The sequence below is a fragment of the Diceros bicornis genome, chromosome 26 (assembly GCF_020826845.1).
Source record: "Diceros bicornis minor isolate mBicDic1 chromosome 26, mDicBic1.mat.cur, whole genome shotgun sequence".
In the NCBI taxonomy this organism is placed as follows: Eukaryota; Metazoa; Chordata; class Mammalia; order Perissodactyla; family Rhinocerotidae; genus Diceros; species Diceros bicornis.
Genome location: NC_080765.1, coordinates 18,376,932 through 18,395,451, shown reverse-complemented (window position 1 = coordinate 18,395,451; position 18,520 = coordinate 18,376,932). Strand labels below are relative to the sequence as shown.

General features: G+C 44.8%; 1 protein-coding gene across 1 annotated transcript in view; it reads right to left on the bottom strand.

Annotated features, from left to right (window-relative positions):
- GALNT17 (polypeptide N-acetylgalactosaminyltransferase 17) overlaps nt 1-18,520 on the bottom strand; it is a 437,269-nt gene that overhangs the window by 106,312 nt on the left and 312,437 nt on the right. Inside the window, exon 6 of the mRNA XM_058569476.1 lies at nt 7,971-8,088. Within this exon, the coding sequence (XP_058425459.1) occupies nt 7,971-8,088 (118 nt within the window). The remainder of the gene's footprint in view (nt 1-7,970; nt 8,089-18,520) is intronic.

The following is an 18,520-nucleotide window of genomic DNA, read 5'->3' as shown; positions in this document are numbered from 1 at the left end:
GATAGGCCCTCAGCTAATATCATACTTGATAGTGAAAGTCTGAAAGTTTTTCCTCTAAAATCAGGAACAGGACAAGGATGCCCACTCTCACCACTCCTATTCAACCTAGTACTGGAAGTCCTAGCCAGAGCAATCAGGCAAGAAAAAGAATAAAAGGCATCAGAATTAGAAAGGAAAAAGTAAAATTGTCTCTATTCACAGATGACATGATTTTATATACAGAAAATTCTAAAGACCTCACCAAAAAACTATTAGATCTAATCAATGAATTCAGTTAAGTTGCAGGATACAAAATACGATACAATACAAACATACAAAAATCAGTAGCATTTCTATACACTAACAACAAATTATTTGAAAAAGAAATAAAGAAAATGATCGCATTTACAGTAACATCAAAAATAATAAAATATTTAGTAATAAACTTAACCAAAGAGGTAGAAGATCTCTACTCTGAAAGCTACAAGACATTGATGAAAGAAATCAAAGAAGACACAAACAAATGGAAAGGTATCCTGTATTTGCAGATTGGAAGAATTATTATTGTTAAAACGTCCATACCACCAAAAGCCATCTATAGATTCGGTGCAATCTCTATCAATATTTCAATGGCATATTTTCAGAAGTAGAAAAAACACTCCTAAAATTTATATGGAACCACAAAAGACCCTGAATAGCCAAAGCAATCCTGAGAAAGTAGAACAAAGCAGGAGGTATCATACTTCCTGATTTCAAGCTATACTATAAAGCTATAGTAATCAAAATAGTATGGTGCTGGCATGAAAACAAACAAATAGATCAGTGAAACAAAATTGAGAGCCCAGAAATAAATCCAAGCATATACAGTTAACTAATATTTGACAAAGGAGCCAAGAATACTCAATGGAGTCTCTTCAATAAATAGCTCTGGGAAAATTGGATATTCACATATAAAAGAATGAAACTAAACTGCTATCTTACACTATTCACAAAAATTAACTGAAAATGGATTAAAGACTTAAATGTAAGACCGGAAACATGAAACTCCTAGAAGAAAACATAGGAAAAAAGCTCTTTGACATCAGTCTTGGCAATGATTTTTCAGATATGACACCCAAAGCACAAAAAACAAAACCAAAAATAACAAGAGGGACTATATCAAACTAAAAAGCTTCTGCACAGCAAAGGAAACAATCAACAAAGTGAAAAAACCTATGGAATGGGAAAAATATTTGCAAACCGTATGTCTGATAAGGGGTTCATATCTAAAACATATAAACAACTCATACAACTCAATAGCAAAAAAACAAATAATCCAATTTAAAAATGGGCAAAAGACCCGAATAGATATTTTTCCAAAGAAGATATACAAAAGCCCAATGGAGACATGAAAAGATGCTCAACATTACTAGTCATCAGGGAAATGCAAATCAAAACCACACAGAGATATCACTTCACGCCTGTTAGAATTGCCATCATCAAAAAGACAAGACATAACAAATGCTGGAAAAATTGTGAAGAAAAGGGAACCCTCGTGAACTGTTGGTAGGATTGTAACCTGTTACGGTTACTGTGGAAAACAGTATGGAGGATCCTCAAAAAATTAAAAATAGAACTACCATATGATCCAGCAATTCCACTTCTGGGAATACATCCAAAGGAAACGAAAACACTAACTCAAAAAGATATCTGCACGCCCATGTTCATATCAACATTATTTATAATAGCCAAGACATGGAAACAACCTAAGTGTGCATCAATGGATGAATGGATAAAGAAGTTGTGGTACATATATACAATGGAATATTATTCAGCCATAAGAAATGAGGAAATTCTGCCATTTGTGACAACATGGATGGAACTTGAGGACATTATGCTAAGTGAAATAAGTCAGACAGAGAAAGATAAATACTGTATGATCTCACTTACATGTGGAATCTAAAGAAGAAAATCAAACTCATAGAAAAAGAGATCAGATTTGTGGTTACCAGAGGTGGGGTGGGGCGGGGGTGGGGAAGAGGGAACTGGAAGGTGGTCAAAAGGTACAAACTTCCAATTATAAGATAAATATGTACTAGGGATGCAATGTACAGCATGATGACTATAGTTAACACGGCTTATGATATATATGAGAGTTGTTAAGAAAGTAAATTCTAAGAGTTCTCACCACAAGACATTTTTTTTCTTTTTTTGCTTTCTCTTTTTATTCTATCTATATGAGATGATGGATGCTAACTAAACTTACTGCAGTAATCATTTCACAATATATGCAAGTCGAACCACTATGCTGTACACCTTAAACATACAGTGATGTATGTCAATTGGACCTCAATAAAATAAATAAATAAAAAGATTTTTTAAAAAAAGAACACAATGTAAGATCTTCCTCTTAGCAAATTTTTAAGTATACGTACAGTACTAACTATAGGCACTATGCTGTGCAGTAGATCTCAAGGACTTATTCATCTCACATAACTGCCTGGAATAGTCTTACTCCCACACTCCACTCCCACATCTTCTTTGCTTATCTAAATTTAACTTGTTTTTGAAGTCTTAAACATCACTTCCTTAAGGAGGCCCTTCCCAACTCCCTAGACTAGGTTATATTCCCTTGCTATATTCTCCCATAGCATCCCTTCATCCTGTCTTTGTATACTCATCATAACAGTAATTATCTGTTAAATGTTTTCTGCCTAACAGTAAATTTCACGGAGATAGAGACCACGTCTGTCTACTGTGTATCCCCAGTGAGAGTGCCTGCTACAGTAGAGAAGGCATTCAACACATCGCCATTATATTCAAAAGCATTCAGTTGAACTGTTGGTCACCTATACTATGTGCATCTAGATTAAAGACCAGTCTGTGACACCCTAAGGCCTACTGTATCCACAGACAAGATCAGGGACTTTGCTCTGAATTTTATCACAGATATACTCCAACCCATAGCTATGAAGACATTCCCATAGCCAGAGATGACCAATGCCAGCAGGGATGGGAGACCCAAAGACTTGTGTAACCTAAGGATTAGGAAAACTAAACAGAACTGAAGGTCTGGTCCCCTCCAGGAGTGACCATTAACCAAATCACAACGCAGCAGACTTGAGCCCAAGAGTTCCAAATGGAAGACAAAGGTCACAAGAGGCTTCTGGACCTCGGGCATCTTGACGTCAGGGGTCTCAGAGAGGGGAGGGGGATCTATCCTGGTTAAATGCATGTCGGATGATGACTCCCAAACCCAGGAATGGAGGAGTGGCTGGAGTGGGGGTCAGAGCAGCAGTCAACAGCACTTGTCAGAGCTGTCTCATGTTTCTGTTTGAGCTAAGACATCCATTTTCTCCTGCTCTCAGACATCAGCACTCCTGATTCTTGAACTTTCAGACTCAGACAGGGACTGTATATACCATCAGCCGCCCAATTCTCAGTCCTTCAGACTCGGACTGAATTATACCATCGTCTTGTCAGAGATAAGAGACAAGGTAGGGAGCAGAGAGATCAGTGTGAGTGAGAGATTCCATGTTCATTTGGGGGCCTGGGGCTTTGGCCACCCCAGACAGCCCATAATTTCTAAATGATCCTTCTAAAGGAGGCAATCCTTCAAATCTACTGCTGAAGTTATCCTAATTGGCTCAGGCTCTTTGAGGCCTGAGCCTGTGGGTGACTCTGCAGGTCCTCAGTGCCTTGAGCCCAAGTGGACTGGGCTGGGCAAGATGGCAGGGCCGCCAACCTTGGGCCCATGGGGTCATGAGAATGGCACCCCAACTCCTCAGGAAAATGGTGTGCCCAGGAGCATCATGAAAAAATGCAACGAGCAATTGTGGCACCCAGGTCAAACTCTGCTTTTTAAGAACATGATTGTTACCCTGTGCAAATTAATATACACACACCCTTTGCCCATCATTCACCATGACATGAGTCTGAATCCTTTACCTGCAACTATTTTGGAACCTTCTGTAAAAGCTGCACTAGGAGGAAGGCGCTGGGCTGGGCTGGGCCAGGTAAGGATATCACATCTGCGCCTCCCCACATCCTCTCGTTTACTTGCCTCCATCACAGGTCATTGGTCTGACAAATATTTTTAACAACAATGGACACACACAGCAATTCTGCCTTTTATTCAGTCCTTGATTGAGCTAAGACATTTTCTGATTGTTTGAGGATTAGACAGTGTCTCTCTATTGTCTTCCTTTAGGAATGGCTCCTGACAGGTTCAGGAGTCTTGTGTATCACTCCTTTACATGAGGGTTCAGAATAAGATAGTTCCCTTTCTTCCCAGAGAAGACTGATCTATTGGAGAAATCCGAAGCCATCTGATTTTACACCACTTAAAAGTAATCTATCTGGTCTTCTCTCCTTGGAGAACTTTTTTTTCTCTTACCATTTAGACATGTTCCTCTAATATGCCTCGTTAATAGTTTCTGATTAATGTTACTCAGATCAAGATGAAACCTTTCAATTTCTAATCTCATTTATTTTCTCAGTGCTGGAAAGCCCCTTTTTTTTTTTTCCCTTCACTGTATCGATTGTTTTGGTCACAGGCAAGCTGCCTTTCATCCAAGCAACAGGCCTAGAGTCAACCCTGCTAGTTTTTTCTCTGAATCACGGTAAAATTTTCTATTCTTCTTACTCTTAGACATATCTTTACTTACTGAGGATGGAATTCAAGAGTAATGAAAAATTTCAGAGAATAGTTAGACAGATCACAGATGGACCTACTTCTTGGTGGAAAAAAATCACAAAGAAAGTGCTGTCATATGAAAATTTTCCCAATTTAAAATCATAGGATTTTGTGTCATCCCTTATATGTTAATTTGTATAAATGTCTGTCTGTGCACTGTATGAAAATTATACGTATGTCTATATGTGCACATATGTTACACAAAGCTCTGATTTTTTTCAAGCAGTTCGGATGGCTTTCTTAACAATGTATTTATTTTTCATCTTATTTGTGCTCTGAGCAGTATAAAATAGCACAAAATGAAAGGAGAAGGAATATAAGTTGTAAAACAGAGCACCTGACATTGATTACTTCATGGAAAAGGCAGCCTAGTCATTGGGAACCTTGCAGTCACCTGGTCCAGACACCTGCACAGGAAGTTAGCAAGGAAGTAGGTGCTGGTGCCTGTGGGAGCCCAGGCTGTGTGGGCTGGGAGTGAGGAGAAAGGACTCACTGTGGCCCCGCAGTGGCCATGAGAGGCACCCAGAGGAGGGCCTTAAAAGATGTGGACTTGCACCTAGGCTCCTTTCTGAGAGAAGCTATGTATTTGCCAGGAAGCTGGCTAAGGTCAGGGTGCAGACCAGTGGCTCTCAAACTTGGGTATGTAACAGAATCACCTGGAAGTCTTGTTAAAACAGCAGGTGCTGGACGCCCCCCCACCCCACACCCCCCCGCCCCGCCGCCAGAGTGTCTGATTCAGCAGGTGTGGGGTGGGGTCTGAGAATCTGCATTTGTAACAAGTTCCCAGATGAGGCCAGTGCTGCTGGTCAGGGGGCCACACCGTCAGAACCACAGAACACTGTGCAGATCGTGGCTGTGTGGACACTAAACACAGGCCTTGGTCTTCATGGCACCATTATGTTTAACTTCTGCTCTAAGAATCGGCAGAAAACCAAGGCTTACGTGTAGAGTCAGCTCGCAGCTCACAGGACAACACGGTCTACAGGAAGGAAGAGGAAAAAACATTCCCAAATCTCCAGTGGGGATGCTGAATATGCCTGGGCATACAAAAAGAGGCGGGTAATGGCACATGAGGGTGGTATCCATGCCTCGATCCATCTGATGCTCTTATAAAGATGTGCAGAGAGCAGCTGGGTGCTGAATCGCCACAAAGAAGACAAGCGAGGGAGCCGGCTCTGCAGGCCCGTTCACTCCAGCCTGTTCACAAGGAGCGTGTGGAGTGGAACTCACTGGCCCGTCAGCTGGTGGTACAGGCGCTTTGGTGTACTGGGCTGTGCTTTGGGTGGAAACTGATACACCCCTCCCCTCCTTCAGGGATGAGGGCAGCCACGCAGGACCATCACCACCGAGCCTGGCAGAGCCTTGCACACAGACCTTTGCCAGATCCCGATCACTGCAAAGCAAATGCCTTCACGAGTGTGGGAAGACCAACATCTTAGCAAGCCTCAGCACTGAGCTCCGCTGTCACAGCCTCTGTTCTCCCCACAACACAGCCTGCAGTAGCAATCAAATCTGGGGGTCCCTCCTGTCCCCTTAACCCCTCCAACTGTGCCCCTGCCTCCATAGGGACAGTGCCCACCCATCATCCTGTTCTCCTGACTGTGGGTAATATTTTAGCCTTCACTGGCTTCCTTCTCGCAGCATAGAGAAACAGTCAAATCTCTTTTATCTTAAAAATAAAATTAAAAAAAAAAGCTCAACTTTCTCTATGCAGAAATTCCTTGAGTTCCTTCCTTTCACAGAAGTTATCACCTCCCATCTATCCAAGAACGCATTTCAATTAGGCTTGCCCCCACCATTCCACGGCTTCTACTCATGTTTGGTTCCCAACAGGCATTCATTTGGTCATTAATCTAACAGATACCTCATCTAACATTAATCTAACAGACACCATGTGCCAAGCATGGTTCTACGTGCTTGGGACGCAAAGGTGGGCACAACAAAGATCTGTGCCCCGTATCGCTTCTCGCAATTTAGTGAGGGGAAGGTAGAGAAAAACAATACATGTAATAAATAAGTAAATTCCAGGGCATGCTAGAAGTTGATGAGAGCTAAGGAAAAACGCAGCAGAGCAGCACAAGGAGGGATGAGAAGACGGGAGCAGGGTGGAAATTTAAGTTACGGGCCAAGTTCAACATGCTGGGTCCAGATCTTTTCCTTCAATTAAATTCTGAATGTATGAATGACAAGTATATTAGCTATGATAACATATTCATGGGCTTTTTAATTGCTGAGCTTTACAAAGAAATCCTATGCAAATTCCACGGAGGAAAGACCCAGCCTAGAATTGAAAGCACAGGAAGAGTCCGAAGTCTCCAAAAGGGAGTGATTTTAGGATCCAGGGAGGGTCCCCACCAGCCCCTTCATTCCTATAGCCCGGACATTCATTACATCTTGAAGGCACAAAGGCTTCCATTCTACAAAGGGGATTCAGGTGTAGACGAGGGGCTGATGGGGTGTCTTAAAGGCCTTGAGCAGTTAGGAATAAATGAGCGAAATCAGACAGGGAGCAGGCTTTGATTGGGGGTAGGGGTTCTGCACTGGGTACTTGCCTGGTAGAATAGAAACAAGGATGCAGCAGAGGAAGGCAGAAGAAATTCAGTAAAATTTAAACCTTACAATTGTGTCCTGAGTCGTTTCTAACAAGCCTACTCCCCAGGGGCTCAGGTATGCAAAGGTTCAGGACAGTGGATCTAGGACACAGAAATGCATCAATGTGTCCAATGTTTATTTTTTTTCCAGTGGAATTCATTTTTCAAACAAAATCTTAAGCAAAACCCAGTACATAAAATATCTAACAGTCGAGCTGATGTGGACTGGGGGCCCAGCAAGAGGCCCATTCTGCATCTTCCTCATTCCCTTCTCCCATCATCCTCCTTGGAAACATTTCTGAGAAAAGGGAGGGTGCCACAGAACATGGTCCTTCTCTCCTCTGGCATCTTATGATTCTATGATGGACATGATCCATCAAAAAACATAGGATGGAAATACTAATTTAAGGAGATAATTTAATTTTAAGAAAAATTTAAGGAGAGGATGAAACTGGATGGGAGTGGGAACCAAATTCTCCAGCTAATGTCCACTGGGTCACCGAGGCATGGAACACATTGTTCAACCTTTAGAGAGGGGAAAGTCCAGGTTTGCCCCTGTCTGAGGAGGGGTGACAACCCTGCTGGGACATGCTCAGGAACAAGGATGGGGTGAATGATTCCGTCATTTACCTGCTAATGAAGCGTTACATATACATTAAGGACAACCAGTCAGCTCTGCTCACAAACATGAATAAAGCAAGAGGAAAGGACGCCATGTCACAAACCTTGATTCCAAGTTCGATATTTTCTCCTCCATACACATCCATACCAGGGTCAAGAAGACCAATTTCACCAAAGAACTTCCTGTTGACCACAAACGAGCAGCCAATCATGGCTGGCGTCCTGCAGGAGAGAGAAAGAAGCTCAAGTCATGTGGTATATATATATATAATAGAATATTATTCAGCCATGAGAAAAAAGGAAATCCTGCCATTTGCAACAACATGGATGGACCTTGAAGGCATTAGGCCAAGTGAGATAAATTAGACAGAAAAAGACAAATACTGTATGTTCTCACTTATATGTGAAATTAAAAAAGCTGAACTCATAGAAACAGAGAGTAGAATGATGGTTTCCAGGGCATGGAGGAATTGGGGAGATGTGAGTCAAGGGGTCTAAACTTGCATTTAGAAGATGAATAAGTTCTGGAGACCTAATGCACAGCATTGTGATTATAGTCAACAATACCATATTATATACTTCAAAGCTGCTAAGAGACTAGATCGTAAACATTTCACCACGAAATGGAATGGTAATTATGTGACATTATGGAGGTGTTAGCTAATGCTATGGTGGTAATCATATTGCAATATGTAAATATTATCAAATCAACATGTCGTACACCTTGAACATATACAATGTTGCATGTCAATTATATCTCAATTAAACAACACCAAAAAGAAGCTCAAGTCATTAAGGGGTCAGTACCAGAAGCCCTTCTGCAGGCACTGTCATAACAGGGGCTGGGTTCTACTCTGGCAAATCAAGCAACTTCCCTGAAATCCTTAATTCCCACACCCTCTGTCTCCACAAAGCCATGTTTTAGCTTCAGACAAGCTAGGGGCCCGAAGCATCCAGGGGTAACCTGGCCCCTTGGTAGCTTGCACAAGGATGGGTCTCACACATCACACGGTCTCTGCAAACACGGAACTGGTCCTCACTGCACTTCTGGTGACAGCTGTGTGACAGGCCGAGCATCCACGGGCAGTCTCAAAGCAGCTCAGAGGGGAGGAACAAGAAGAGTCCACTCCCTGCCCCAGGAAGAAGAGCTTAACAAGCCTGGGGTGTGACTGGAAGCTGGAGAGGAGAAGGTCTACAGGAAAGGGTCCAATCTCCACGATCTAGTGGGAGAAAGTGGATCAGCATGCTGGTTCTTACGGAAGGGAGAAGATTCACACACGAGAGCACTGGTGCCCAAAGGGGTCAACGATAAACTGCAGAGAGACCACCTCAGCCCACAGAGAAGGGGTGCTGAGCGGGAGAGATGAAAAGCATCTATGGAGTGACTGGTGGCCATCAAGTCTCAAACAAAGATTAGTACTTTATTTTTGTATACACTAACCCCTTGATTATTTCTTCTAGGGTAAGCCAAAGGCACAAGTTGACTCAATGAAAACCAGACATAAAAACCATCTGAAGCAACACAGCATGGATGCATGTGCAGGAATTGATGGAAATGCAGCATTAATCTACCGTGTTCATTGCAGTCTTGCATGAAGCACAGAACCATGCATTGCTGATGAGAGACAACACACTGATATATACCTATTATCTTGTATTATATTGTATTACATTGTGTATTTTAGTGTAATATCAACAAATCATTTACTATGTCTTTTCACCTCTGTTTCCAGACTTTATAGTTACCCTTGTATAATAAATTCAGTCAGCAAATATTTTCTCAACACCTACCATGTCTAAGGCCTTTTACTGGTGCTGTAGGGGGTAGAGAAAGACACAACATATGTCCTGTGTTCAAGCAACTAAGGGTCTAACAACAATAATAATTATAATAATATTAATAACTATTATTATTATTATTACAGCCATTTAATGAGCAATCACTACATATCAAGCACAAGTGCAAAGCACTTTTCACGCACTATTTCATTTAAAAACCTCCACAGCCTTGTGAAGGAGGTAGGACCATCTCCATTTAAGAGCTGAGGCCCATGGAGATTTGGTGACCTGCCCCGAGCCATAGAGTAGAGCTCAGGACCCATCAACTTCAAAGTCCTTGACTTTAGCCCTTCTTCACTGCATGCTCCAGAAAAGGCTTCGTGGAGGAGCTGGCAAACGCCCACACTGCCGAAGGCCAGAAATGTCATTAAGATCCCTTCCTGGGCAAAAGAGACATCTCGTACAGGAGGCCCAATGAAACTCCACTGGGGCCGCCTGGAAGCTATTAGGTGGAATTCTCTTGAGATGAACTATAAACCTCAATGTTAGAGCCTGATCTGCTCCTTCTGATTTTGAGCTTGACTTTGACCTTAATGTCCCGATTTTGGACTCCATGGAATACCTACTGGCACCCATGTGGTGGGGCAGCAGTAGGGCACACTGGAAAAATCAGTGTTTGGAGTTGAGGGGACCTAGTTTGAATGCTGGCGCTTTCACCGAAAACTGTACTTGTGTGACATTCACGGAGCGCTCTGGATCCCAGGTAAATCTCTACAGAGTGCTGCTGTGAAAATATATGCAATGTGCCCAGTGCATAGAGCAGGGACTCAATAAACAACGTTCCTTTGTCCTTCTACTCTGAGCAACATCCAGAAATCTCACACCAATCACACCTACGTACACAGGACGCTGCCCCCTACTGGTGCCACCCTGGCTATGCCAGAGACTCCAACCACTTCACCGTCAATCATTTCCTCCCAGCCCTTGGCCCCTCGGAGAGAAGCAGCTGATCCCTAGTGTGGGAAAGCACTATGTTAGCCCATCCCCCGGCCTCAGTTAACTGAACCCGGAATGAGCACTGATCCCCAAATGGATCAATCAAATTATGTTTTTCCTGAAACTTGGAATCAAGACAGTGCTGGGAGCCAGACCTAGATGGTCTCCCCATCTGTAAGGCTCAGGCTGCCATTTTGGGACAGCTCCAGTGGCCCCTGTCATACGGATAACAGAGCAGAGGAAGGAGGCAGGTGCACAGTGGCGGTGTGAGGCCTTGCAGGGAGGGGGCTGCCTGGTGACTTCTGCTTCCCATCATCAGCTGATGGGCCTGGCTCTGCTCTCTGCCCCTGGGTCATGTGAGGGCTCCCTGAGTCTTTGTGGTCTGTCCTCTTTGACTTAAACCGAGTTAGCTAGATTTCTGTTCTTTGCAACCAAATGGTAATGACGACACATGCTGCTCCCTCCTACGTATGAGCCGGGGGAGGGAGGATGTCTTATCACACAGCCAGAAGAGGCCAACTGCAGGGAAGATTCATTCTGGGAAAGCTAAAAGCCAGGGTCCAGCTGAGTGCTGGAGAAATGCCAGCGACACGAATGCTTGGAGACAGGAGGTGCAGCCCTGGGAGCGCAGGAGTCTGCAGAGGAGGGGGAACGGGAGGCAGCGCCGGTGTCACCTCAGTTTTCTAGAGAGCAATTGCTGAGCACATCAAGACATTCTAAGAAGTTAGAACAATCTCCCCCAAAGCCTATGCTTAGTGTCTGAAGAGTCCCAACATTAACACGCATGCATAATTTAGATCCTGCTCCAAGATGCTATGCTTTCTAACCCCAGGGCAAACAGGGCAGTTAAAATCACAGGCCATAGTCAATCAACAAACACTCTAGAAGGGGTGGCTTTGGTACGGCTTCATAGGTGAAAAGAATGTTTCTCCGAGATTGGCTCAGGGCCCATCTGCATCAGCATCACGCAATGGCTCCTTAGAAAATGCAGATGAGCACGGCCCAGAACCACAGAACCAGATTTACCGAGACTGGACTCAGGAATTTGTGTTTGTACCAGCAGAACCATCCTGTGGAGCCATCTCCCCCTTGAACTGTCAGGACCCTGAGGGTAGAGAAGTTATCCCTCTACTTTCTTATTGTATTCCCAGGAGCCAGTGCCCTGCTGACACAGAGCAGGCACCCGCTACCTACTGTTGAACAAAATGAAAGAATGTAACAGATCTGGGTATCTGCCCCTGGTGGGCAAGGGCTCCATGATGCCTCAGGGACGAATTGGCTGAACTGAGCCAGAACCCAAGGCCAACAGGGGCATGTGCTGTAAGGAGGGCTAGAAGGGAAGGAAGGGAGGAGGGGGAGGGAGGGGCAGCAAGGAAGAGGGAGGAGGGAGATGGAGAAGGGAGGGGAGGAAGAGGAAGTGTTGGGGGGGGAAGAGGAGGAGAGGAGGGAGGGAAGGATCCAATGCACACAACTTCCGCTGTCAAGGAGAGTAGACAGGCTGCTTCTTCCTTCCAGATCCCTCTCAGATCACCCTTTGGGAAACATCTTTCCTTGTCAAGCAGCCTGATATTTTAATATAACTGGCATTATCTGGATGATGTTTTTCAGGTGTGGTGGTGAGGAGAGACGAATTCACAGGATGAGTTGCCCTGGGTCCCCTAGCTGCTGGGCACGGCTCAATTCAGCATATTCAGTCAGGTTCTCTACCAGAAGTCCTGGTTGTCTCCAAGTCTTGACTGTTGTGACTAATGCTGCGATGAACACGGGGGTGCACATACCTTTTTGAATTAGTGTTTTTGTGTTCTTTGGATAAATACCCATCAACAGATGAATGGATAAAGAAGACGTGATATATATATAATGGAACACTACTCAGCCATAAAAAAGACGAAATCTTGCCATTTGCAACAACAGGGATGGACCTTGAGGGCATTATGCTAAGTGAAATAAGTCAGATGGAAAAAGACAAATACCATATGATCTCACTCACACATGGAAGATAAAAAAATGACAACAACAACAACAAGAAAAAAACACATAGATACAGAAACCAGATTGCTGGTTACCAGAGGGGAAGGGGGAAGGGAGAAAGGGGTAACAGGGGACATTTATACAGTGATGGATAGAAACTAGACTTTCAGTGGTGAGCACCATGTAGTGTATACAGAAGTCAAGATAAAATGATGTACACCTGAAATTTACATAATGTTATAAACCAATGTGCCCTCAACAGCAATAAAAAGCAGCATCCCTGGGATTCTTCAAGACAAAACTGAGAGATCCCCTAGTGCCTCCTCATTAGAACTAGGCCGCAGCAGCTGCCCAGGCTGGCACGAGGGCCCACAGGAGGCCAGGGCAAAGTAGGCCTCTGTCTATATCCCAGGCAGGTGGTCAGAACCCGAAGACAAAGGGAAGGAGGCGGGTCCTAATGCAAGCGAGACATGGAATGAGCGTGTGACCATTCTTACTGTTGGTGGCATGTGAAAAGGTCCCCTAAAGGCCACGCTCAAAAACCTGCCACAGTGTCAAGAAGAGTTCCACGTCTTGGCGCTCTTGTGAGGCAGCACCTGACAGGGACTGTGGAAAAAAGAGGCTGGGAGCAGCCTGGAGACTAGCTCCCGGGAGGCGGCCTCCCTGCTAAGCAAAGGCCCCAGTCCCTCAAACAGCAGGGCTCCGAGGCCTGCCCGACAGTGCTGGGTGCAGTGCAAGGCTCCCGGCAGGCGGCTAACGTATACCTGGTCAATGTGGGGCTAAATAATTAAGAGACACAGCCTCACCCACGGCTAGGCCAGCCAGCATCACCGGTGACTTCAGTGGGATGACTGCTTTGAATTCTGGAACCCCCTGACTGGACTGACAATGAGCAGCTGTCCTCTCTGCACGGGGAGAAGCAGGTCTCCAACAGAAAGCCAGACCCAGCCCTTCCTGGGACCCCCGCACTGGAGGCAGGGACAGCCAGGCTCCTCCTTATAGTGAGCCAAGAGCCAACACGGCCTCACTTCCCCTCTGAGGCCTCCTCGTCACCTGCCCAATTGCATGAGCCGCAGTTGATGGTACTTCCCCACTGATGAGATCCTGGAACGTGAGCCTACAGCCTCATTCCTCGAACTTAACTGCGATCACTACCGTTAGTGCAAACATTTCAATTCAAAATCATTCAAAAACGATAATCATATTAAGGGATCTGCCAAAGTCTAATAGCTCCATTACAGAGGAGAAGAACAGAAATTAAAAATAATCACTTTTATTCTTGCTGTTACGCAGAATATATGCAACATACACAACAGTTCCAGCTGAGAGAGAGATGAGACAGGGAGAAAGAGAAGTGAGGAGAGGGTGGCAGTCCCAGGAGCTTCCACCAAGATATACAAAGCTCTCTCGAAGTCAATGCTTCCTCTTCTCGTAGGTGACAAAGGGCCCATCTGTGTTCTAGATATTTCCCTGCTCAAAACCCTTCACTGGCTTCCTATTCTCTCCTGAATTAAGTACAGGTTCTTCCTTAGCATCTCTGCCCTCCTCAGTACCCTTCCAGACCGATGCCCCATAGATTCCGTGCCTGGCTACACTGGGCTAGTCATTGCTCAAGGACTGTGCCCCAATTTATGCCTCTATTTCCTTCTCCAGAAATGTCCTCCACGAGACCACCTCCATCTATCCAATTCCTACTCACACTTCAAAACACATTGCTTTCTTTTTGAAAAAAAAAATTAATTACTTTATGTTACAAAAAACGAATACATATCTCTTACAGAAAATATACCTCGACAAAAATGAGGACAAAAAAATCATCTGGACTCTCTGCCATAAGCACTCAACTCTCTGATTACCATCCCCTATCTTTCCAGCTCATCTCCTCAAGTACTCCTGATCCACCCATCTTTCTATCCCACTGGGACCTCCAATCCATTGGCCTTAACAGTGGACCCCCTTCCTACTCAGCCTAAAGCCATGGCTGGTTGCTGTACTGGTGCCCTGGCATTCCTCCCTCACTTGGTTGTTCTCCATTGGCAAAACTCTAATGCTTATAAATGCAATGCTCCACCTACTCCACACCTGTATCACACACTCGGACATAGTTAGAGAAACAAATGGGCTGATTTTGCTTTAAATTCATTGTGTCCTCAGTGTCACCCTGCAATCCTGCTGCAGGCCCTGAGTTCCTCCTCTCTCACTCTCCTAGAAGACTCTGCCACACCTTCTCCCTCTTCCTCTAATCTAGAACACCTCTTCCTTCCTCATTCTCAACTGATGACCCTGCTTCCTGCTTCCCTAAAAAAGCAGAAAACAAAACAGAATGTTCCCACCTCCCACATCTACCCACTTAGCGATATGTGTCAGCTGCCTTCCTTCCTTTTGCTATAATTGAACAGTCCATGCTCTTAGCTGAGGCCAGTCCCTCCACTCATCCTCTCCTGCTACTCGACGACTTCACTCCAGCAATCTCCCTCCCCTAAATACACCTGTATTAAATGTCTTTTCTTATTTTCTGTATTCTTGAGGCTTTGTCATCTGGGGCCTTGCTGATTAGGGAAAGAGTGACCCTCCCAGGGCTGGCCAATCCTTAGAAATAGCAAAAGACCCACTGGGGAGCATGCCTTTCCTATGCAAACTATCCAACCCACAGCCCACACTCACAGCCACCTCGTCTATCTGGCTCTTATACTCCAGAAAGCAATATCCCTCTGCCCTGACCATCCCAGGGCCAGGAACCAGACAACTGGAGACAGCCCCTATATCCCAGAGCCCACCAAAATTATTCCAGCTAATCAATCCTAAGCCTGATCAGCAGCTTACCCTGCCTTTGCCCATTCCTTCTCGCGAAAACCACAATAAAGACTCCTGCCCATGGTTTCCCCTAACTCCTTCTTCCTCCTGACCGACTCAGGTGCTTCCCCAGGTGGCCCTGCGTGGCATGGCAGGCCTCCTTCTCTGTGAACTGCAACAAACTATCTTTTCAATGGCAATCATCTCCTGACCTTTAGTCTTCACCATGCCTGAAAAAAAAATCCCAGGTACATTTTAGAACAACACTGTACATTATCAGCTTCCCTCCTGGGCTGGATCATTCCTAGCAGCTTGCACAGCCTACACATCCCACTCTCGACCCACTTCCCTTATAGTTGCCCTCTCCTCATTTTTTTGTTCTCTCTTAAAGCAAAAGCCCTTTAAAGAGCTGTCTGTACCTGGTGCCTCCGAGTCCTCTCTCCAGTTGTCTTCTAAACCCACTCAACCAGGCTTTCACCCTCACCGCTCCACTGCAAGTGCATTTGTCAAGGTCAGAGATGACTCGTCCTAAATCCAATGGTCACTTCTCCATCCTCATCATGTGTGCCCTCCCAGCTGCATTTGACACAAAGGATCATTCCCTTTTCTTGGAAGCAGGATCTTCACTGGCCTTCCAAGGCACCACACATGCCTGGCTGTCTTCCTGGACGCTCCTTTCCATCTTCCCTGTTGACTCTTCCTGTTCTCTCTGATGTTCAAGGTCGGAGGACTCCAGGGAAGAGCCCTGGGATCTCTTCTCCTCTCCATCTACATTCACTCCTTGGTGATCTTGTTTGCTCTCATGGCTTTCAACAACATTTATATTCCAAAAGCTTCTAAATTTACACTCCAGTCTGAATCCTTCCCCTGAAATCCAGACTGGTGTATCCAATCGCCTATTCAGCATCTCCATTATGTCTAAGAGATCCCTCAAACACGGCTGAAATAAATTTTTAACTTTCCTCCCACTCAAACCTGCCCCACTGACAGTCTTTCCTATGGTAAGTAATGTCAACTCCATTCTTCTAAATGCTGAGGTAAAAATCTTTTTATCGGCCTTGGTGCTAATCAGTCAGAAAATCCTTATGGCTCTACCTTCAAAATACATCTGGGATCTGACGACCTCTCATGACCTTCACTGCCACCATCTAGTGCGAGTCATCATTATCATAGTGCCTGGATTACCACAATGGCCTCCTAACTGGCTTCTGTTTCCACCCTTGCTCTCCTTTGGTCAACTCTCAACACAGCATCCAGAATGATCTACGAAACATAAATCAAGTCAGGCTATGCTTCTGCTGGAAACTCTCCAATGGTTCCCCATTTCCTTCAGAGCAAAAGCCAGGGTCTCACAATGGCCTACAAGTCTCCATCTAGACAGTCTGCATCCCTGGAGTTTCCCTGACCTCCTCTCTTTGCCCTCTCTGCTACAGCCACATTCATAGGTATACACTCAAAATAACTGAAAACAGGTGTTCCAACACTAACTTGTACATGCATGTTCATAGCAGCATTATTCATAGTAGCCAAAAGGCTGAAACAACCCCAACATTCATCAATGGATGAATAGATAAACAAAATGTGGTATATCCATACAATGGAATATTATTCAGCCATAAAAAGGAACAAAGTACTGATAAACAATACAACATGAATGAACCTTAAAAACATTATGCTTAAGTAATAGAAGCCAGACACAAAGGGTCAACATTATATTATTCCATTTATATGAAATGTCCAGAATAGGCAAATCCATAAAGATAGAAAGGAGATTGATGGTTGCCAGGGGCAGGGGGGAGGGGGTAGTAGGGAGTGACTACTTAATGGGTATGGGGTTTCCATTTCGGGTGATAAAAAAGTTCTGGAGGTAAATAGTAGTGATGGTTGCACAACTTTGTGAATGTACTTCATGCCACTGAGTTGTACACTTAAAATGGTTAAAATGGTAAATTTTATATGTATTTTTCCACGAAAAAAAATATGGAGCTGGTGATAACAATCCTTAAGCTTGCTTTATGTCATATTACATGATAAATGTGAACCCCAAATTTCCAATTGCCTTAGAACAGAGGGCAGGAGACTGGAGTAAAATTCTATCTACATTCTAACCTTCTAGTCACAGACACAGATTTTTCTAGCACTCTGGAGATAAGGTCCCAAAATATTTCAAGTTTTAGCCCAAACACCATATTTTCCACCTGGGGTAAATGGTTGTGCCACAGTGAGCATCACGGTCCTCACTCTAGGATGGGTGGGGACACATGGCACCAGGACTCAGGGAAAGCACACTAATCTTCATGACTAGCAGGATGAGTCATCCAGATGGTTGGGCAGTCATCCAACCATCTGTGACTCAGCTTCTTCATCAGTAAACTGGGCACGAGACTCTGCCCTGCCCAACGACCTAATGGGATTGTGGTGAGACTCTGGTGAGATGACGAAAGCAGATGTGCTCTGTGCATGACAATGTGCTCAACACATGTGAGTTGTTATCAAGAACTTTAAAGAAAAGTAGACAGATGAAGGACTGAGGACGAGGCAGGGGAAACTAGGAGGGAAAGGCTGGTGAAGATGCTGGCAAATGGTGTCACTCTAGGAAACAGTCAGGTCTAGAGTGAGAAGGGCAGAGAAGGAGCTCTAGGAGGAAAGAGAAGTGAGAAGTCTGGTACCACGTGGCATAGAGGCGTGCAGTCTGAGGTGAGTACTGGGGACAGGTGTGTGAAAACTCCCCAGGTAATAGAGTGGGGCAGTCAGAGTGTCCCCAAGAGAAATGCTTGTCCAGCCTGCAGTGATGGGGGTGGGGAGGGGGGATGCCTGCTCCACAGATGGCCCAGCCCGTCCCGAGGTCATCTTCTCTCAGCTCCAAAATTGCATGCAGAGTTTTTTGCCTCTGCTGTGGAGTCCAAGAGCATGTGTGTGAAATCCCATCTCCCAGTGCTCCTAGCACCTGTTCGATTCTGAACGCCTTATCATCATTTGTAGGAAGGGTTCTGAGAAGGGATCAAGTGTATTGACTCATCTGTGCATTTGTTCATCTGGTCAACAAGCATTATGAGGCAATGGCGGATGCCTTTGTTAGACTGAGTCCTAAGCACTTGAGGATATAAAACACACA